The sequence below is a fragment of the Paroedura picta genome, chromosome 1, assembly GCF_049243985.1.
Source record: "Paroedura picta isolate Pp20150507F chromosome 1, Ppicta_v3.0, whole genome shotgun sequence".
NCBI classification, from domain to species: domain Eukaryota; kingdom Metazoa; phylum Chordata; class Lepidosauria; order Squamata; family Gekkonidae; genus Paroedura; species Paroedura picta.
The window spans coordinates 169,613,113-169,634,973 of NC_135369.1; the positions used below are offsets into that span (position 1 = coordinate 169,613,113).

General features: G+C 59.2%; 1 protein-coding gene across 2 annotated transcripts; it reads left to right on the forward strand.

The window, feature by feature from the left end:
• Positions 1-11,253: 11,253 nt before the first annotated feature.
• GDF7 (growth differentiation factor 7) lies at positions 11,254-19,467 on the forward strand. 2 transcript variants are annotated; one of them, XM_077311479.1, is made up of 3 exons: positions 11,254-11,377; positions 11,602-12,040; positions 17,398-19,467. In XM_077311479.1, exons 2-3 carry the CDS (start codon positions 11,773-11,775, stop codon positions 18,327-18,329), a joined length of 1,200 nt encoding a protein of 399 aa, XP_077167594.1. In that variant the 5' UTR covers positions 11,254-11,377; positions 11,602-11,772; the 3' UTR covers positions 18,330-19,467. The 2 variants fall into 2 exon arrangements, with proteins under 2 accessions (XP_077167594.1, XP_077167603.1); XM_077311488.1 differs by lacking the exons at positions 11,254-11,377; positions 11,602-12,040 and adding an exon at positions 13,909-14,285.
• Positions 19,468-21,861: the final 2,394 nt, after the last annotated feature.

The window sequence follows — 21,861 nt, forward strand, 5'->3', positions numbered from 1 at the left end:
TGGGAGGCTGCTTCTGGACAGAAGGCCATTCTAGAAAGCACGCTACCATAGCCCTGATTTCAGCATGTGTGCCACCCTGCTCTCAGTTCAGTATGCACCCAGCCCCGATCCAGGGGAGAGCACACGAAGGATTCCCCTGAGTGCCCTACACCCCACAGAGCCAGCAGAGAGCTATTTCTGGGCCAGCACCATAGCCCGGACTCCTGGCGCACCACAGGGAGGCTTCCTGGTCTCCCCAAGACCCAGACAGGCACCTCCAAGGCTGGCAAAGGCCTCAGTGGGCCCTGAGCCTTCATGGGAGTTTGCCAGCCTCTCCTGTCCCCACATGGGCACTGTCAGAAGCCTCAGCAGGCCCAGCAGGATGGGGGTAATTGCTAATAACAATAAACATCAAATAATGCATAATCTTGTCACCGTTTCTTCCTTCAGTGAAAATGAAGAACTGAAAACCTTTCAATCTGTATGTTCTTCAGTTCAGTTCAATATCAAAGTAAATCAAAAACAGTTGTATGTTACAATCAAACATGACTACTTTGGTTGGCAAAAAACTTACAAAGGGTATCTCAATTACTGTCTCCATGGCAGCTTTTCTCACCCTTTTTACCATAGAGAAACTCCTGAAATATTCTTGAGGCTTCAAGAAACCCCAGAAGTGGGATCTCCAGGTCCAAGCTGGAGGCTGGCATCCCTGCCAATGTTCAGAGATGCCAGCTTCCAGGTGGGACCTGGAGAAGCCCAGAATGAAAGCTCCTCTCCAGATTGCAGAGATCAGTTCCCCTGGAGGAAAAAGCTGCTTGGGATGGGGATGGGGGGCGTGTAGCATTCCCCTCTACACTCTCTCTCACTCATACACACAGAGAACAAACACAAGACAAAGGCATTCTTCCTTTCACAAATAGCATGCCTTATTAAACACACAATCACCTCTCCATGTAGGGAATGCCTGAGTGTCTCCCTCCTTGGATTGCTCTGCATTGGCCAGAAGGTCCATATTTAAAGGAAAAGAATCCTGTAACAGCCAATGAGCAAGTCAAAAAAGGCTTACACCATCCTCCTTCTTCTGCCTGTCCATTAGCTACATCCCTTCAAGGCAATGGCAATTTGTACAGCTTGGTGCAGTGGTTAAGAGCAGCTGCTTCTAATGTAGCAAGTAGGGGTTGATTCCCTGCTCCTCCATATGCTGGGTGACCTTAGGCTAGTCACAGTCCTTTTAGAAACCATTCTCACAGAGCAGTTTCTCTCAGATCTCTCTCAGCCTCACCTACCTCACAGAGTCTCTGTTGTGGGGAGAGGAAGGGAAGACAATTATAAGCCACTCTAAGACTCTTTTGGGCAGGGAAAAGCAGGGTATAAAAAAAACAACTCTTCTTCTACTGGGAACGTGCTACTGGGAAACAGAGCCTGCCCCCTCCACATGTCCCTGTGGTGCTTCTGTGCCCCCTCTACAGTTTCCCCGTCTTCCATGCCATTGGTCTCAAATTTGCATTGTGATGGTCTTGGAAAGACTGCAGCAAGACCAAGGTGGTATCCATATGGAAAGGGGAAGGCCAACATCTTCCCAGTCTCACATCAGCATTATCCCTGCTGCAGTTGCCTGTGATGGTCACCCCTGAAAGCATTCCTCCCTTTTCAGACTGCAAATTGCAAATCTCACATGACTTACTCATGAGTAAACATTCCCAGGGCGGAAGCTTTTCCTGACCATTCTGGGTCCCAGAGGGCCATCAGGGGGTCATTTCTGGGCCTCCTGCAGTTCCCCCTTTAGAAGTCATGCAGAGGCTGCTCCAGGAGGTAGGTCACCCCCTCCCCATGTCCTCTGAGTTGAAAGAGGCCAGGACAACTTACAGGCAAGCAGGGCATGCTCTGAGGCTGCCTCCTCTTCCTCCCAGCAAACTTCTGAAACTGACAGAAAGTTGGAGGTGGAGACCTGACCCCTTATTAGCCCTTCCTGGATGGTTTAGCTCCTGATTGGCCATCTCCTAATAGGGAAATATTTCCAGGGGAGGGCAATCAGGTAGAGAGTGAGTCATCTGCATTCAATTTGAGCTGATTGGCCCTCATTGGCAGAGTGCAATTCCAGCTGATTGGCCCTTGTTGGCAGAGTGAAATTGGAACTGATTGGCCCTCATTGGGAGAGTGCATTTGAGCTGATCAGCCCTCGTTGGCAGAGTGCAATTTGAGCTGATTGGCCCTCACTGACAGAGTGCTGTTTCTATTGGTGGCATACCCCCAAGAAGGGCCAATCTGATAGGAAGCGAGTTGTCAGTTTGGATTTTATAAGGTTTACACATATAAATAAATGTTTAACAATTTTTTTAAAAAAAATGTATTAAAAATTAATTAACTCCCACTCAAACCCTTCCAGGGCCATCAAAAATGCCAGGGTTTCATGAAACCCTGGTTGAGAAGCCCTACCCTGAGAGATCTACACAAATTGGCTATGGCTTGACAGCAACCAAAAAAAATCTTCTGGAGTGTGTGTTAGTTTGGACTTTTGGTAATCAATGGGAAACAAGAGGGAGGTGTTAACTTGGGGATGAGGAGAAGGATTATGTCTAATATTGTCAAATGGCCTGGAGTAGAATGGGGTGTCATTCTTAGGTGGGGTGATGCTGTTTTCTGGCTGGCAAGTAGAGATGAATAATATTTACCCCCAAAAAGACAAACTCAGGCTTGGTTACAACATGGTTTTTTAATTTATAATTTGCCAAGTTATAAAGCAAAGGGGGAAAAGCCATTCTTTCTTCTTGAGTTTCCCCAGTGACAGATTGTTACTTAAATTTCGCAAGCGGGTGGGGTCCAAAGAGGCCGATTGCCAGTACAACGGTCCGCGCACAGGCGCATAGGAATAGAAACAAATGTTTGCATTCTTACCAAAGGGCTGGGGGCGGGGAAGCCGGTCGGTCCAAAGAGCAGAAGGGAAGGGAGGCACAAAGGCTCCACTTCAAGAATCTCTGAGCCATAGCAGCTCAGGAAGCTCCTGCAGCTGTCCTAGCCTGGGTTGGGTGGGAGGAAATTCAAGAAAGCCCACAAGGGCTTGGATGAAGCTGCAATCCAGAACAGATGGGGGGGGGGGCACTGAGTGTCTGTTTTTGGGTGGACACCTTGGGACGGAGAGGACGGAATGTTGAGTCACAATGTGCCTGCCTTAGACCCAGACAGGTCAGGATAGAACCTAGGAACCTAGAGTCAGAAGGGGCCTTCCAAGTCATCTAGTCCAACCCCCTGCTCAGTGCAGGATCAGCCTAATGAAGGGATTTCCACCTAAAGGTTCTTGGGCCCCCAGGGCTCTGCAGGAGCTCCAGGCAGGGGTCCACAACCTTTCCCCTGCTTCCTTAATTGACTTGTCCACAAGGATCCATTGTTCCTTTCTTCACTTCCCAAGCATGAGTGAATTCTCTCATGGTTTCTGCTCCGGAGAGTGGATCCGCCTGCCTATTCCCGCTTTAAGCCACCTCCTGTCTCTCCCCTCTCAGTCCTTCCCAAACCCTAACACTGGTGGTGATGTCACTTCTGGTGACATGTCACTTCCAGGGTGTGTGGCATCACTTCCAGGGCTCCTTGAAGCCTGAAACATTGTTTTAGGGGCTCTGCCAGAGTCAAAGGTTGAAAAAGACTGGCTTCAAGCATCCAGGATAAGTCTCTGTCCAGCCGCTGCTGGAAGGCCGCCACTGATGGGGAGCTCACAACAGCCAAATCGACTACTGAACTACTCTGGCTGTGAACATATTTCCTCTGACATCTGGCCAGAAGTGATATGATGGTGCAGAATATGGTTGGGAAGCATGGCTACCTACATGCCCATCAAGGGCCCTTCCCATTCCCACCCCCTCCTAGCCCACCAGTGGCCATTTTGGGAAAAGGGGGGCAGGTGGACATGACCATATATGGTCATAATACCTGATAAATGTTTACTTTTAAATATATATATAAGGTAACGGTAAAGGTATCCCCTGGGTCATGACTGACCCTTGGGGTGATGCCCTCCAGCGTTTTCATGGCAGACTCAATACGGGGTGGTTTGCCAGTTCCTTCCCCAGTCATTACCGTTTACCCCCCAGAAAGCTGGGTACTCATTTTACCAACCTCAGAAGGATGGAAGACTGAGTCAACCTTGAGCCGGCTGCTGGGATTGAACTCCCAGCCTCATGGGCAGAGCTTTCAGACTGCATGTCTGCTGCCTTACCACTCTGCGCCACAAGAGGCTCTTAAATATATAAATATTTATATATATAAATATATATATAAAAACTTCTGCCCACTTGGGAAACCCTTCCAGGGCTTTAAAGTAACCTGTGGGTTTTACGAAAACCTGGCTGAAAAAGCCTGAAACAAATCAACAAACAAATTAATAAATAGTTGTGGGTTGACAGCAAACCACCCCCTTTTATCCTCTACAGCAGTGGTCCCCAACCTTTTTATCACTGGGGACCAGTCAATGCTTGAAATCTTAATGAGGCCCGGGGGGTTAGTCTTTTGCCGAGGGACGTCACCGTCGCCTGAGCCTCTGCTCCACTTGCTTTCCTGCCATGCCACCGACTTCCCGCCGCCCACTGGGGGGCGCCGCCAGCAGCAGCTGCACAGTGCCATGCCGAGGGGGAGCCCCAGCCATGGTGGCCACTGGAGAGCACCAAAGGTGAGCCGGCGGCAGAGTGGCAGGGCAGCCCCCGAGGCAGCAGCCAGGGAGGAAGACGAGGAGGAGCCGCAGCCCGGTACCCTTTGGGAGCCCTTCTGGTAGTAAAAAGCAGGGGACAAAAAAAAGCTCTTCTTCTCTTTTCAGAATACTTTCAATATTCCAAAAAGCCAGGTCAGCCATGGAACTCTTCCCTGTGAGAGAACAGGCCACTAGCTCTTGACTAAGCCAATGTTACAAGGGGAAGAGAGATCAAAACGAAGAGATTCATGGGAGGGGGGTGGTCATACAGGAACACACCCTTTCTAAAATTTGCCAAACGTGGTCTCAGAATGAGAAGACACGTAAAATACCTTAGAGCCTTTTTGTTTCTCTTTTGCTCAGGATCAGGCTGCGGCTTGGCTCTTGGGAAGGCTCTTGACCCCCACCCCCAGACTTAGCCTTACAAGCTTACTTTGGTCTATGCTGCATACCTGGTTTCATTTGGCATGTCTTTCACGTGAACCTCTGCATCTCAAAGACACAGAGACCCCAGCTGCATTTGGGCTGCAGAGCTGACCCCGGCAAGATGGAGGCCCGGCCAGATCCCAGCAAGGCCTTTGAGGCCCCCAAAAGGCATCTCGAGATGAACTGGTGGACTTTGGGATCTCTTAACAGGACGCTGCTTGCAGCCAGCTTGGGGGGGGGGGTGAAAGTCAGACCGGCCCTTCTATGGAGAGGGACGGCTGATTTTCCATGGCCTCAGTCCAAACCCAAGAGGGTTTGTCATCGAGCCCTAACCGGGAGGAGGGAAAGGGGGGAGGGGGGGCTTCACTCGCCTCCAAAAGGGACCGGAGGGTTTCACAGGCAGATCCGCTTCCCCACCCCCGACTTCATTTGCAGATCCCGCGATCCCAAGAGGGGGATTCTGCCACCCCCACTCCCGAGGGGCCGCCGGGTCTCCCCGCGCCAGGACACAGCGCCCTTTTCGACGCCTCCAATGTGCGCTCTGTCGGACGGCCAAGAAACCTGATGGGGGACGGAGGCTCATGAAACCCCCTTGGCGGGCCCGGACGGTGCTGCGCCTCTGAGCTCAGCCTCTCCGGTAGAGAGACCCACAATCCATCCCACCCAGCCCCGTGCCCAGGTCGCCAAGGGGGGGCCGGAGCGGAAGAGGAGGCGCGGAGCCGCCGCGCTCGCAGGGCACGTTAAGGCCACGGGAGCGGGATCCTCGGCTGCGGGAAAGCCCGCGACGGTGCTCTGCCGCTAGGGCGGCTTTGGCACGCCGTGGATGCGGAAGCCCCGGTCCCGTAGGGGGCGCCATTGAGCTGGAGCACAGGCTCCTTCCCCAGGCCTAGCATGATGCGCTTTCCAGGTGCTTTAAGCCGTTTTTCGCAGCTGGCTTTTCCTGTGCAAAACACTGAAAGTGCCTTGAAGGAACGCGCCAGACTGGAGAAAAGCCTGGTGGTTAAAGTGTCGGGCTAGGAGTTGAGGAACCCCCGGGGATCGAGTCCCCACTCTGCCCGGGAAGCTGGGTGAGTGACGCGGGGTCAGAGGCACACCCACTCCTCAGCAGTAACCTACCTCACAGGGATGTTGTGAGGACAAAACGGAGAAGATAAGGATGCAAAAGCCACTTTGGGTTCCCATCGGGGAGAATGGTCAGGTATCATTGAAGGTGATGACTTTTTAAAAGCCCTGCCCGGTCGCTCGTGCCCACGCCCATCCCAGCGGACGTCTTCAAGTCAATCACCTCCACGGCCTCTGAAACGTCTTCTCACCCTCCCCATTTGTTTTGTTTTGTTTTTACCCAGCCTGCCAAAGAGCTCTGTGGCGTCCTGCGGACTGGTTGCTTGCATGCACGCCCACAGCATCCTTTCCTCGGGGAAATGGAGTAAGGCGGCTCGATTGGGCTCTGCAGCTCACCACGTTGACACTCAAATAAGACCCTGGGATGTGACCCTGATGGGTGCACACCTCCCCCCCCCCATACGCGCTTGCTTTCTGGGTCCTCAAAGTTGATGCTCCCAGCATCCCAGAGAAGCCGTTGGTCGGTGCGTGGCTCAGGCGCTTAGCTTTGCATTTTGACTTCCACCGAAATCTCCCCGAGTTCTGCGGCATTTGCTCTGACAACCCCCCCCCCCATCCCATACTCATTCTGCACATGTTGGATTTTGCACGTCCAATGTGCTCTGGCAGCTGAATCTTCCCGCGTGGAACAGGAGAACCGCCTTCTGAAGTGAACTCAAAGTGCGGGATCCAAGCAGAACAGGAAAATACGCCTTTTGTTTATTCATATTTATTTTCACATTTGTAGACCGCTGCTCCCGGAAACACCCGGCTCGTGGCCCCATCAAACAATAAGACCCCAATAAAAAAAACAGATGGCAGTAAAAACATGATAACAGGATGAAACCACGACACCAGACCCACCCTGGCCCCCACATCCAACAGTCACAAATCCCCCAGGGGGCAGCTACAGATCTGTCCCGGCAGCTTTACAGGCCCACACAGGGAGGGAGCAATTCTTCCTAGGCCAGCCTGGACCTAATGCCTGGCGGAAGAGCTCCATCTTGCAGGCCCTGCGGAACACTGAAAGCTCCAACAGGGCCCTCAGCTCTTCCGGGAGATCATTCCACCAGGTTGGAGCCAGAGCCAAAAAGGCCGTGGCCCTGGTTGAGGCCAGGGACACCTCCCGGGCGCACCTCCTGGGGGCTGGGGACAACCAGCAAATTCCTACCTGCCACGGAAAGAGCCCTGCAAGGAGCATAAGGAGACAAGCGGCCCCTCAGATAAGCGGGGCCCAGACTGAGTATGGCCTTGAAGGTAAGTACCAAAACCTTGTACCTGATCTGGGAGCCAATTGGCAACCAATGCAACTGCCTCAGCATAGGCAGGACATGGGACCTCCAAGAGGACTTTGTGAGGACCCTAGCAGCTGCATTCTGTACCAGCTGATATTTCCGGGTCAGATGCAAGGGAAGGCCCTTGTAGCGCGAGTTACAGAAGTCCAGTCTGGAAGTGACCGTTTGGGCTACTTTCATGATCTGAGCCTCCATAGATAGGGAGGTGTCAAAGATCACCCCCAAATTACTGGCCGCAGGCACAGCCGCAATCTGCACCCCATGCAGGCAGGGGAGGCACGCTTCCTGGTCCTGTCCCCCTCTACCCGCCACAGGACCTCCATCTTGCAGGGGTTGAGTTTCAGGCAACTCTTCCTAGCTATCCAGACCCAGCTTCCAAACAACTGGCAAATGTTGTGGTTGTTTTTTTTTTTTTTTGGAGGGGGGGAGTCCAGTGCATTGGAAGTCCAGGCTCTTCTTAAGTGTGCAGAAGGATTTCCACAAGATCTGTGTGCTGGGAGGGAGACACAAAACGCAGGCTGGGGGGTGGGGGTGGGGTTCGTAGAAAACAAGGAATCCTTTTTACAGAATTGGTGGATTTGGTGACTAAATCCCATTTGCCTTGAATCCAAAGCAGAAACGCCCTTCTTTGACACACACATGCGGCAAAGGCATGCAGTCCAGCAGGACTTGCTCCCGAGGAAACCGTCCTAGGATCCCGCATGGCTTTTGAACCCAGGCCTCACCCAGTCAGCCTCCCTGGACAGGAATTCTGCCCTGCGGGGAGGGTGCTCCAGGGCCGGGCGTGGAATCCCCGCTCGGCCTGAGTGCTCTCCTGTGGACCTTGGGCCGTTCGCACCGCCTCAGTCCAGCCTACCTGGCAGGGTGGTTGTGAGAGTAAAATGGAGGAGAGGAGAACAGTGCGAGCTGCTTTGGATCCGTGTTGGGGAAAGAAACGGGACAGAAACGAATTCAACAAATAAGGGCAGGGCATTTTCTTCCCGGTGTGGCCACTTATGGGGTCCTACTTAGAAGGAAACACCATATGATCACACTGGGCTTACTCTCAGGAAAGTGTCATGAAGTTTGGATCCTAAGCATAGCGGCATCGGCTGAATAACCCTTGGGATACCTCGCTGCTGTAGGTTTCTATATCCCCTCCCCCAACTTTGGGTTCTTGTTCTGTGGGGTTAGCCTTCCTCTGGATCTATCTATCTATCTATCTATCTATCTATCTATCTATCTATCTATCTATCTATCTATCTATCTATCTATCTATCTATCTATCTATCTATCTATCTATCTATCTATCTATCTATCTATCTATCTATCTATCTATCTATCCCAAGTGGGTTCCCTCGCACCCATCCCCCAAAAATTGCAGAAGGGGAACCCCTCGAACTACGTGGAAGGGCGTTTTCCTTGGCCGTACAATCCCGTTGAAAACCGGCCTCTGTTCTGAGCCGGGCCTGGCGTCGAAACCCGACAGCAAAGCGGAGACCCCTTTGGCTTGAGACGGGCCGCGACGAATGGAACGGAAACGCGCTCCCCGTCCACGAGGAGGCGACCCCCGCCTTGCCCCCCACCCCCGGGAGGCAGCTCCGCGGAGATCCTCGGACGGGGAGCGGCCTTCCGACTGGAAGCCCCGTCGAGCGAGAGGCACAGCGGCCGGAATCCGGATTCGGAAGGCAGCCGGCGGCCTGCTCGCTTGGTTCGACGGCGAAGCGGTGCCTTTCCCAGCAGCACGACCTCGGGGTCGCTCCTTGGGCCGGGCATCCGGCTGCCCGGCCACGCCACGCCCTTCCCCCCAAAGCCTCGACGGACGACGGAACCCTCCCAGCCACCCACCCTCTCCCGGGGAGCCCCGCTGCTGCCTCCTCCGAGCCTCGGGCCGCGGCGCAGGGGGGAGTCGAGCGCCTGCTTCTGATCTGCGGCAGCCCCGCTACTGAGAAGGGGGGGGGGTAATATTGTGGCACCTGTGGAGGGATCCGCCCCAGCCCACCCTTCTCCCCAAATAAGGTTGAAGCGAAAACTTACACGAACACCCGAATCGATATCGCCGTACGCGATTTTGAATCGCGATCCACGGAAATATCTGCATCGCCCCCTGCCCTCGGAATCTCTCCGGAGAAAGGAACACATTCAAGGGGGAGGGGGTTGTTTGGCCTCTCCCCCCCCCTCTTAAGCGAGGCTGTCCCTATAGGAAGATGAAGGACCCGGATGGTCCCGTGGACTTCGCGTTGGAGGCGGCGTCTGACAATCGCTTCGGGAAGGGCGATGTGGAAACCGGGGATGGCTCCTGAAATCCTTTTTTTTCCCCCTTCCCGCTAACAGCCCCCTCCCACTTTAAAAATAGAGATTGCACAGCCGCCTCCTTAAGGGGTTTACTCCAATCGCCGGGCCTGCCCTCGAACAAAATCCCGGCGGCCCCATTTCGGGATCGTTTCCGTGGGAGGCCCGGCCGGTCTGCCCTAAAAGCGCGGGTCTGTGGTCCAGCCGCCCGTCCTCCGAGTCTAGCCCGAGTTTCGGCCTGACCGCAGCCACGAGGAGCATCGAAGCGTCACACCGAGGCGGGGGTGGGCGCGTCATTCGAACTCAGTCCCCAACACGCCGGTCGGCGAGAAATCCCGGCGCCATGCCTCTTTGGGAGGCCGCTGACCCCCTGGAGCCCTTCCCACCAAAACGTGGCCCCAGAACTGGACGGCTCTCTCGGTTCTCTGGCAGCTTCCCGGTCGCCATGGAGCAGGCGTGAGACCGATTTCAGCCAGGGCTGTGGTGCATCTGGACCGTGTGGTGTGGCTGCACGTCAAGGCCTGGGTCGTGGGGCAAAATTCGTTGGTCTTCAAGGTGCCGCCGGACTCGAACTCGGGCTCCAGAAGCTGGCCGGCCGCCGGGATGGCCAAGGGGGGCTTCAGCTTCAGGGCGGCCTTCCCGGGGGTGCAGGGGAAGCCGAGCCCCTTCACAGGCGGCTGCTCCTCGCCCACCTTCGCCTTGCGCCCCCTCCCAAAAGTTCGGCTGAGCCCGACGCTGCTGAAGGGTCCAGGGCTGGGGAGATGGCGCCAGCCTGGCCTGTGTCGATCGGGGCCTTGGGAGCAACCGGAAGAAAAAGGAGAAGAGCTTTTAGACCGGCCTTTCACTGCCCGAAAGAGTCTCAATGGGGCTCACAATCGCCTTCCCTTCAGCTCCCCACACCAGGCACCCTGGGAGGGAAGTGGGGCTGAGTGAGCTCTGACAGGACTGCTCTGGGGGAAACAGCTCTTGGAGAGCTGTGCCTGGCCCAAGTCACCCAGCCGGAGCCAAGATGAGAGTGCGCAGCTCTGCAGCCGCTAACCCACGCTGGAGGGGACGAATCCTGCAATGCTCGCCTCCCTTCGGTCAGGCTGTCAGCCGGGAAGGCAGCGCGATCCTCAGCGGGTCGACGGGGCAAACTCGCTCCGGAGGGCCTTGCGCCTGCTGTGGCCCCGCGACTGAGGGAAGCGCCCGGGATCCGAGGCGCTCAGCCGCCCCCCTCCCCCCTTTTGGGTTGCACAACTCGCCGTCGGGCCGGGCCGGGCCGGCCGTCCCAACGCCTCCTCTTTTCCTTGGCGGGGAGGGACGAGCTCCGGGCAGGCTGCAGGGGCCGGTCGCTTCCTTCCTGGGCTGGCCTCGGTCCTGCCCCCCCCCCCACCCGCGAGAGGAGGAGGGGACCCCGCCCGCCCCTCTCCCTCCCTCCCTCCCTCCTCTTCGGCCTGCCCCGTCCGCCCCTTCCGGACACAAGCCCCTCGGCGAGGCGTCCGGCCGGAGGCAGGCAGGCAGGCAGGCAGGCAGGCTCCTGGCGCGGCCGCCCGACCCGCTCGCTCGCTGGCTGTCCGTCCGGCTGCCAGGGGAGGCTTGCCAAGCGCCGCGCCCTCGGTGTGACTTCCGACGGAATCAATTAAAAGAGGTGACGAGGGAGGGAGGGAGCGGGAGGGGGAGGAAGGACGGCAGGAAGGAAGGAAGGGCGGAAGGGGACCCGGGCAAAGCAAACGGATGACTCCATCGCCCGCTCGGGGCTTGGAGGGGCTGGGAAGAGGCGGCCGTCGAGGCTGCTGCTGCTGCTACTGATGCTGGTGTCTCGTCTCCCCCCGCCCGCCCGCCCCGTCTCTCCTCTCTCCTCCTGTGCTGTAGGTGCGGCGTCCGAAGGGCCCGGGGCGCGCCGTTGCGAGGCGGCGTCCGCTCGGCAGGGGGCGCTGCGCGGGGTGGCCGGCCGCCGCCGGGCTCGGCGTGGATTCGGAAGACCATGTTAAAAAGCGGCCGGGGAGCGCGCCCAGCCCTCACAGCCCCAGCGCAGCCGCCAGCATGGAGCTGAGGGCGGCCGCGGCGCTGTGCCTCTGCTGCTGCCTCTGGGGCGCCGCACGCCTCCGGCCCGGCCCGCTCGACGCCGCCGCCCTCCCGCCCCACACGCCCGCCGCGCCCGCCGCCCGGACCGCCCGCCGCGGACCCCCCGCCGCCGCCACAACCACCTTCGTGCCCCACGACTACATGCTGGACCTCTACCGACGCCGCGCCGCCCCCGCCGACGCCGCCGACACCGTCACCGGCTTCGCCCAGCAGGCGCGCCCGCCAGGTGAGTCCGCCCGCCGGGACGGGAGGGGGGAGGGAGGCGGGAGACGCGCACCTGCGCCGCTCCCGGGCGGCCGTCGGGGCGGAGGGTTGCGGGGTAGAGACCCCGGGACGGGACGGGACCGCCGCGCTTGTCTGGCGGGCTCTGGCTCCAGCAGACGGCGGGGAAGGGGTCCCGCAGACCGGCCGGGTCAACCGTTTGTAGTGGCCGGAATCCGGATCGAACAGTCCTGGCGTCGGGAGCCCCCGGCTCTCCTCTGCAAAAGGCCGGTCACGTTTTGCCGCCCGGTCCCCCGCTTTCCCGGCCGTCTTATTAGGATTGCATCGGACGGCTTGCCCTTGCGACGGACTGCGGGCGAGACGGCGCGGGAAGCGACGGGCCACCTCCGAAGCGCCGTTTCGTCCACGCCGCTTCCTAACCAAGGCGCCCGCCGCGCTCGGCCGGGCTCGTCGCGCTCCCCCGTCCCCGCGCCGGTGCCTAACCCTGAATGCCGTCCGTGACTATCCGGGTCGACTCGAGCGGTGCTACGCCCGATGCGCAACGGGAAGCCCGCTCGCGGGTTGGCCTTGCCTGGGGGAGAGCGGCGTCTCTAGAGAAAAAGTTGACTGCGACCCTGCGCGAGTCGAGCCGAGCGGCTCGAAGCAAAGGGCCGCGGGGAGCCGCTGCAGGGACAGGCGAGGGGCGTGTGGCGTGCGGGGCTTGAGCGGAGTCGGAGCGCGCAGGGAGCCCCACCGGCGAGCCCAGAGCCTCAGCGGGGAAGCGGGATCTGGGAAGCCACAGAGGGCCGCGCCGTCTGCTCGGCTCTGGGCCGGCGAGGAAAGCTATGGGAGAGGAAGGAAGGCAGCCTTAAGAAGGAAGGAAGAATGAGAGTGGAAGGAAGAGAAAGGAAGGGAGGAAGGGAGGAAGGAAGGAAGGAAGGAAGGAAGGAAGGAAGGGAGGAGAGGAGAATGTCGGTGTTTTTTCATTCTCCCCCTAAGCTAGAAACCCGTTTCTGGCGCCGCGAGGGGAGAGACCCCCCCCTGCTCGAGGCCTCGCTGTCCGCAATCTGCCCCTGCCTCGAGCGGCGGCCGAATTCCCGTCGCGTCCCCTCGGTCTTCTTCGGGGAACGCCCGACGGCACCGGGGAGGCCACCTGGCCGGCCAGTGGGAGGCGGGGGGGGGGGGGCAGCAGGTGGAAGGCGCGGGAGGGGGGGAGGCCCGGGAGCGACCAATCCGCGGCGGCGCCTCCCGCCTGCCAGGGCGGCTCCCCTCCGGGCCACGGGGCAACCTGCCTGCCAGGACCTCCCAGGAAGGGACGGACCTCCCGGGCTCGGCGGCGCGTCCCGGGGCAGGGGGGTCTAGCTCCTCGTCCCCTTAACCGTCCAGTGCCACTTGCCCGCCGGCCGTCTCTCGCTCTCCGGGCCGGGCGGGCGGGCGCGCTCTCGGGGGGCGGCGTTCCGGATCGCCATCTGTCGGGAGGGGAAGGGCGAGGCAGGGCCCGCAGGCAGGTCGGCTTTCATCTGGATCGCATTCATCGCCGCTGCGGTGCGGAGCGGGGAGCGGCCCGAGGCCAATGTAGACGCGTCAGGGCTGCGGTGGGGGGTGGGCAGCATCTCCCCCTGCCGAGGGCGCAAGACCCGGGCTGAGGCCGCAGGAAAGACCCGAGCCGTCGGTTGGCTCGCTCCGGCTCTGCGCGCTGACAAACGCAATTCGGACGAGGGGGGGACCCGGTTATTTTGGGGGGAGGGGTCGCCTCCCTTTCCTTTAGCGGGCCGTCTGAGCCTTCTCCCCGCAGGCCAGAGAAGGAGAGCGCAAGGCAATGGCTCCGTGCTCCTCTCGACGCCGACGGCCCCGGGGCCTGCTTTGCGGCTGCTTCGTTGGAGCTTCCCCGCTCGGCGAAGCCCCGAACAGCCCCCCAAGAAAACCCCCTCCCGGGGAAGGCGCCGGGGGGGGGGGCGTCGGCCAGGCCTCTGTACATACGCTCTCCTGGCGGCGTCGGGCCACAGCTAAGCCGCCCGGTACCCGGAGCTCTGCTTCTTCCGTCGCCCGAAGCTGGCAGTCCTGCGCTGGGACTCGACCGCGCAGGCGAGAGGGGCCGCATTTCGGGGGGAGCGGGGAGGCGATTCCCCCCCTCGGTTGGCACCGGATGATCCGGAGACTCCCGGGATCCCGAGGGAAAAGAGAGGAAGGGACGGGAAGTCCGCGTCGGGGAAGCGCGAAAAGAATTGGCAGGCAGCGCAGAAAGGCACCAGCCGCAGGCAGTTCCGCAGGTAATCTCAGGGGAGAGAGCCTGGGAGGGCTGGGGGGGGGGGCTAGAGACGGACAAGCCCCGAGCTGTCTGTCAAAGGGTGGGGGAAGGGCGCCCCCTCTCCATAATGGCTGAATGCGCGGAGAAGCAGGAATTCCAGGGCACGGAGAGACCAACGAGGCGTCTCCCGCAATCCTTATTCGTAGGGGTGGGGGGTTCAGCAGGCTGTCAGGTGCAGCCGGAGTGCGGATGTGACTCATCGAGGGGGTCCCCTGCCGAAATGGGAGGCATCTTTCGGGGTTCGAAGCAGCAGAAACAAATTGGATTCCAGTGACCCCCCCTCCAAGTTTTATTCAAAGTATCATCTCTGCTGTGCAAGGTGAAATGGGCGGGGCGGGGGGGGGAGAATCTTGAAGAACAAGTTTTATTCAAGAGGTCAGCTTCCCTATGGAAGCAGGTTTCTTCCAACCTCTTTCATCTTTTCTTCTTATCTGAAGAAGTGTGTAAGAGAGAGAGTGCGTGACTGGCCCAAGATCAGAGACAGTCGAGTGTAAAGGATCAGTCAATCTTTCTTTGGCACGCTGAGCCTTGAAATATAAGGGAGGTTAATCCACTATCTGGTCACACCCAGGAACTGCCCCCCATATGGTGTGGTGGTTAAGGGCAGGGTTTGATTTCCAGGTGCAGCCTGCTGGGTGGCCTTGGGCCAGTCACAGTTCTCTCAGAGCTGTTCTGACTGAGCAGTTCTGTCAGAGCTCTCTCAGCCCCACCTACCTCACAGGGTGTATGTTGTGAGGAAAGGAAGGGGATTGTAAATTGTCTCGAGATTCCTTCTGGTAGAGAAAAGTGGGGTATAAAAAACAGAGCAGGGCCCCAGTAGAGGGCACCCCATTAGGCCTTTCCCCAAACAAGCCCGGGTGGGTAGAATTGGGCTTACTTTGGAGCGGCAGGCCTCTTCGAGGACCGCCTCCCAAGGTTCACCTAGGGCAGGGGTAGTCAAACTGCGGCCCTCCAGATGTCCATGGACTACAATTCCCACGAGCCCCTGCCAGCGAATGCTGGCAGGGGCTTGTGGGAATTGTAGTCCGTGGACATCTGGAGGGCCGCAGTTTGACTACCCCTGACCTAGGGCATGTGAGGATCGCGTGAAGCGGTTCTGCTCCGGCACAAAAAGGGCAAAGGGGGGGGGGAGCGACCACCAATGAAGGGCCGATAGGATGGCCAGTTGGGGGGGGGGCAGAGGCTAGAAGTCGTTGGTCCACGGCACCCTCAAAGAGGGACGGAGATCCTAGACGGAAGGCGTTGTGGGGCGAAGAAGGGCGCAACGGTCCCCGCAGGGATGGCTGATGGGTGGCTTCCAGCCGGAGGGGAAAGGCTTGCGGGGGGGGGGGGGAAGCAGAAATAGCATCCTGCGTGCCTCGGCCTCTTTCTCCGAGCAATCGTGGGGGCGTCCGAGGCTCCTGCCCGGGAGGTCTACTTGCCCGAGGAGCAGCACTCAGCCCCCCCCCCCCCCCATGCCTCCTTTGCAAGGGCACCCGGCAAATCGGATTGTAGAGGTTTTATTCGATCCGTTTCGGCGTTGGAGCGAACCGCTTTGCTCAGTTAGTCAATCCGAATGTTAGGCAAAGCGGCGCCCACCTCGCCTGCCCACTGAGGAGCAGTCCTCCCCCCGCCCCCTCTATGGCCTTTGTTCCCTGGACGGCGCCCCCACTGGACTCGCCCGCCCTGGGAGTCCCGCTCCCCAAAGGGCTGGGGTGCAGGATCGGGCCCGCTAGGCAGGGCGGGCGCCCGAATTTGCTCTCGACGGGAGAAATCTCCCGAGGGAGGCGCGAAGCAGGCCGAGGTTCAGCCGGTCGACCTGCCTTCCGTGCCCGGAGACAGCAGCCGGCCTGGGCGCAGAAGCCCTGAGCAAAACCGAAACCAGGCGGATTCTTCCAGACCCCCCCCCCCCCCCCAATCCTCGGAGTCTAGTGGATTCGCAGTCTGAGCAGCCGGGACGGGAGGGGCAAAGCCGGACGGGGAGCTCAATCTGTGCCCCCTCCTGTCTCTCTTTTTTTGGGATCGGTCGATTCCCCCTTTCTGTGTTTCGGGTGGCAGCTCTCCCGCCCGCCTCTGGGGCCTCCCAGAGCTCTCCGCCCCGGTTCCCTTCTCGCAGGAACGACTCTCGTGTCCCCGAAGGGAAGCCGTTTCTCCCAGCGCCCCCAGCCCACTGGCCGGGGCGGGGGAAGAGGCGGCGGGCGACCCCAGCGGTGTGGGAAGCCCCGATCCTGACTCCCGGGAAGCCCGCCTCCAGGCGCCCAGATCCCCAACTCAAAGGCCCAGCGCCGCAGCCGGGAGGGTCTGCGCCGCCCGCTGCTTAAGTAACTCCCAAGCCAAATTGAGGGATGCAGGCGCCCCAACCGAGTTCCGGTCCTTTGGCTGGCTGTGCATAAAGACGAAGGGAACGCACGTCGCAGGGTCGAGGGGCTGGGAAAACGTTTGACTTGGCCCGGAATGGGAAGCCGTCCAGTGGGGCAGAGAGAGGGCCACGATCCTTCACAGTAGGCAGCATTCAGAGGCAGAGGCCCGGATCCCAATGGCGACTGGAGTCGTACCTTTGGAAATCCGCTTTTGCGCGCTCCGTTTGGAAAGGAGGAGGGAGAGATGCGCACATCCAAAGCGCCGCTGTCCCGGCTTCTGCAAAAGCCCAGACCAGAATCCCACCAGGGGATGGTTTACAGACGCGTGGGGGCGGAGAAAAGGCACTCTGCGCATGTTCAGAGAAACCCGACGTCTCCACTAAGCAGGCCTGAACAATCAAGAGGGGAATGTCTAAACAATTTTCTCCAGGCAGGCCCGCTGATTATATATGTTGGAAGGGGCTCACTTCATCCCCGTCTCTCTGCACAGGAGACGCCCGTCCCAACCTCTGATCATGTGCAGAGTGCCTTCGCCCTGAGAAAGCAAAGTTTGGGAGGGGGGAAGCGGCTCGAGCACCTTATGGGCAGCGGAGGGGGTTTGGGAGCATGGTGGGCTCTGGCCCAGGCTGGCGATGGGGGCCATTCCCCAACGGGGTGGGCTAACAGAGGGACGTGCCAGGCGCTTGCTTTCCGGGGGGCGCCCCCGCGAATCACCCGCGTGTCCTTTTCTTGCAGACGAGTCGCCCGCGGAGGCCGAGCCGCAACAGGAGCAGCGCTACTACTTCGACCTCTCCAGCCTGCCCGACGGCGACGAGGTGGTGGGCGCGGAGCTGCGGATCCTGCGCAAGCCCCCCGAGAACCGGAGCCTGGCGCTGCCCGCGGAGAGCCTCCTCCACCGCCTGCTGCTCTCCTCCTGCCCGGGCAGCCACGCTGAGCCGCGGCTCTGGGACTCGCGGGCCGGCGACCTGTTGGACGCGGGCGCCGCGGCGGAGCCCCAGTGGGAGGTCTTCGACGTCTCGGCCGCCCTGCGCGGCCGGCCGGGCCCGCGGCGGCTCTGCTTCCTCCTGCGGGCCGTGTCGGAGCGGTCGGGCCGCCTGCTGGACCCGGGGATCCTGGGCTTCCGACGGCCGCGGGAGGAAGGCGAGGCCGAGGCGTGGCCGGCGCCGGAGCGCGCCCTGCTGGTGGTGTCGTCGCGCTCGCAGCGGAAGGAGAACCTCTTCCAGGAGATCCGGGAGCAGGCCAAGGCGCTGAGCGGGGCCCTGCAGGAGGCCGGCCCGCAGCAGCGGAGGCGCCGTCGTCGGACCACGCTGGCCGGCCGGGCCGGGGGTCGCGGGCAGGGCAAGAAGAACAGGAGCCGCTGCAGCCGCAAGGCCCTGCACGTCAACTTCAAGGAGCTGGGCTGGGACGACTGGATCATCGCGCCGCTCGACTACGAGGCCTACCACTGCGACGGCGTCTGCGACTTCCCGCTGCGCTCGCACCTGGAGCCCACCAACCACGCCATCATCCAGACCCTCATGAACTCCATGGACCCCGAGGCCACGCCGCCCAGCTGCTGCGTCCCCGCCAAGCTCAGCCCCATCAGCATCCTCTACATCGACGCCGGCAACAACGTGGTTTACAAGCAGTACGAGGACATGGTGGTGGAGACGTGCGGCTGCAGGTAGCGAAGAAGCCGCAGCAGCCCCCCCTGCTGGCCGCCGAGCAAAGAGCCTTGGGTGGCCCCCCTCTTCCTCTGCCCCCCTTTGCTGGTCGCTCGGGTGCCACTGCCGAACCCGGGAGGAGGGCTGGCTGAGCCGAAGGCCTGCGCCCCCTTTCCCCCGAGCATCGCTTGTGGGGGGGGGGGGCGGCATCCTCCGTTCACTCTCTAGCTTTCCGGTCCTGGGAGAGAGATCCCACCCAATGGGCACTTTAAGAAAGGCGAAGGTCTCGGCGTGGCTTTGCACCAAGCTTAGCCGGAGGGGATCGGATTGGACGATAAGCCATACGTGGGCAGCCGGTTGCAAATTGTCTGGGCAGAGTCATTCTGTGTGGCTCGGCTTGGACACCTGTACGCTGGGGATGTGGTTGCGGGTGACCCTAGAGCGCACTGGGTTCCTCAGCTGGGCGGTGGTGCATGATGGAACTAACTCCCCTCCTCCCCTCCAACAGAGAAGATGGTGGCCGGTTGTTTTTTAGGGAAGTTGATTTGCCAGAGTTGCTAACCTCCCAGGACCACCCCTGGGCTCTAGACGACAGCCATCGCTTCCTCTGGAGAACATGGCTGCTTGGGAGGAACGGGGTCCAGGGCGTGGTTTCCTCCCTCCCCCCAATCCACCCTCCCAAGGGTCCACCCACCCATCTCCAGGAACTTCCCAAACCATAGTTGGCAACCCGATCTTTGGGTTGCTCCCCATTAAACCTCCGAGGCTGCCCAAAGGGTCTGCCCAGTGGTTTGCAACCATCTTTCTGTCTCCCCCCCCTTCTTGCTCTTGTTTCCTGAGTCTGTCCTTGCACCTGTGCTGCATCCAGGAAATTCCACCTGTTTATGGCGGGGGGGGGGGGTCCTAGTGTGTGCATAATGCCCCTCTTGTCCCTGTTGCATCTGGTGGGGCTGCAGAGTGAGGCTGTGGGTCCTTCCCTGTTCTCGTGGGCAGAAATCTCTGCAGGGGTTATTGGGAGGAGCAGTCAAGAGTCCCGATCCGTGTTTTCACGGGACTGAGGAGTCAGGAGAGGGCAGTCCATGGGCCCTGTTTGAAAAGGGGGTGAACAACTCCTGCAGTGCCCCAGCCATTCCCCCCTCCGTTCTGAGGTGTCAGGAAGGAAGTGAAGCATTGCAGGGTGGTGGGGGGAGGACTGGGACGGGGGGGGGGCACAGGGTCAGACGTGGTCCGTGGGGTGGTCAAGCCTGGCTCTGTTTTGCTTTGTGTCCAAAGTTTTATTTTGATTTTTCTCAGTGCTGAGTGGAGGGCAGGGGGACCAAGAGGACTCTCCTTTCACAGACAAAGTGTTAAACTCACAGGAGGCCTTTCCTGAGTGGGGGCAGGTGCTGTGAAGACCCCTGAGGACGTAGCACATATCCCCAGACATGCCCCCCCCCACATAGGTTGCAGTGAGAGCCCGCCCATCCAGCTTCCAGACAACAAAACAGTTTTGACCTGACCTGACCTGACCACAACTGTGTGGCCAGGCCCAGGGTTCTGTTTTTCACAAAAGGGAGTGAGCAGCTTGAAGGTCTGTGGCCAAAAGAGAAAACTCGGATCCCACCAGGAGGCGGGAGAGCCGAATCTAACCTGCGTAGCCCCACCCCTTCACCCACACAGCTCCCTGATTCCGTTTGGTTGCTGTGCCGGAGTCTGAGGGAAATGCCGTCGATGAAATAATTCTAGGTGTGGCGGTTAAAGAGCGGCAGCCTCTAATCTGGAGTCGGGTTTGATACCCCGCTCCTCTTCCACGTGAAGCCAGCAGGGTGACCTTGAGCCAGTCCCAGTTCTCTCAGAGCTCTCTCAGCCCCACTTCCCTCACAGGGTGTCAGCTGTGGGGAGAGGAAGGGTGGGAATTGTAAGCCGCTTGGAGACTCCGGGCAATGAAAAGTGGGGTATAAAAACCAACTCTCCTCCTTATGTTCTGCTGTTGCTGCTTGGAAGACCGAGCTGGGAGGGCTTGAGCAACTGCAGAGGGGCGGTGGAGGAGGGGAGAGTTTGCACGTGGAAATCTAGGCCCACTCGACTCATCCTCCTTCTGTTGCTCTGCTCAGGGGCTATGGGGCTGTCCTCTCCCTCAGCCCTTATTTCCTGTAGGGTCACCTCTGCTGCTCTTGATATTCTGTCCCTTCTAAAGCATACTGAGTTCGCTTCAGCTCATTTGGGGATTTTTTAAAAACCTGTTTCAGTCCATTCTTAGCTGCTGTTTTTCTGCATGCGTCCAAGTCTGCTGAGCGTATACCGTGAGATTGGAGCACGTTAGCACCTTACAATATTGGGATGTGAACTTTGGAGCCCTTCATCAGGCACTGGAGAGTAGAAATGTAGACCGGAGACCTTTCGTTCTCATCCAGAAGGTGCAGGGGGCGTTGGGCAGACCGCTTGTAAAGGATGCAAAAGCACATTGTGACTAGCAAAGCAGAAATGCTTGGGGCCAGGGAAAAAAGAGCATCTCCCAGGAGATAATCCGACATCCCTGTCTGAGTTTGAATTAATTCAGTGGACGTCTCAGGACTGAACAGGGATGCTGGATTCTTATCCCAGGACTGGATTCGTCACAACGCCCCTCCCACCTTCTGCCTGGGATCCAGAGATTTGGATCTGCATTTCTGCAGTGCTTGGCTCCTGGAAGCTTAACGCCCTGCCGTTCTTGTTGGACTCCTAAGGGGCAAATGGACTCCAGTCTCACTGCTTCAATGCAGAAGATAGCTGGAATCCGTTGGCACGTTTAAGACCAACCAAGTTTTATTCAAGCTGTCTATAAATGCTTTTGTGTTTCTGAAGAAGCGTGCCTGGAAGGTTTTGCCGATTGGCTGGGAGATAATTAATTTTTATATATTTTTTAAAACTCTATTGTGATTTGACCACATGTGGTCATGTTGACCTGCCCACCCATCCACCCCCAAACCAGCCAATGATGGGCCTGGAGGGGGTGGGAAGGGGAGGAGCCCCAGGTGGGCATGTCCACAGCTCTGCTTCCCAACCACATTCTGCACGATCGCGCCACATCTGGGGTTTCTCGAAGCCTGAAGCACGTTTCAGGGCTTTCTCGGTGGTAGGAAGTTTGAGAAAGGCTGGCTTGAGTACTCGAATAAAACTTGGATTGGTCTTAAGGGGCCCCCTGGACTCCAACTTGGTTCTGCTGCTTCAGACCAACATGGCGCCCCCCATGAATCTGTTTTAAAGCAGGACAACATGGCTGGTTCCTGAAACCGTCCCCAGCATACGGAGACTTGGAGCAGATTGGGAAGTCCACAGGCAGCCAGGAAAGGGCTATGTTGGGAGGGAGAAGAACAGCCTGCTCCCTTGCAAGGGCAACTGCTCTTGCACGCTTGGCCCACGGCAGGGGCTGCAGGCTTGTTGCAGTGGAGCCTGCTGCTCTCAGAATTTCCCCGACAGCCGCTGCAGAGACGCCCACTGCCTCCTCTGTGGGCAGCCTGGATTTTCTGCTTGCGTGGCTCACATGGGAGCCAGCCTGGCTTCTGTTCTGTGTGGTGCTGATTTAGTAGCTGGTTTG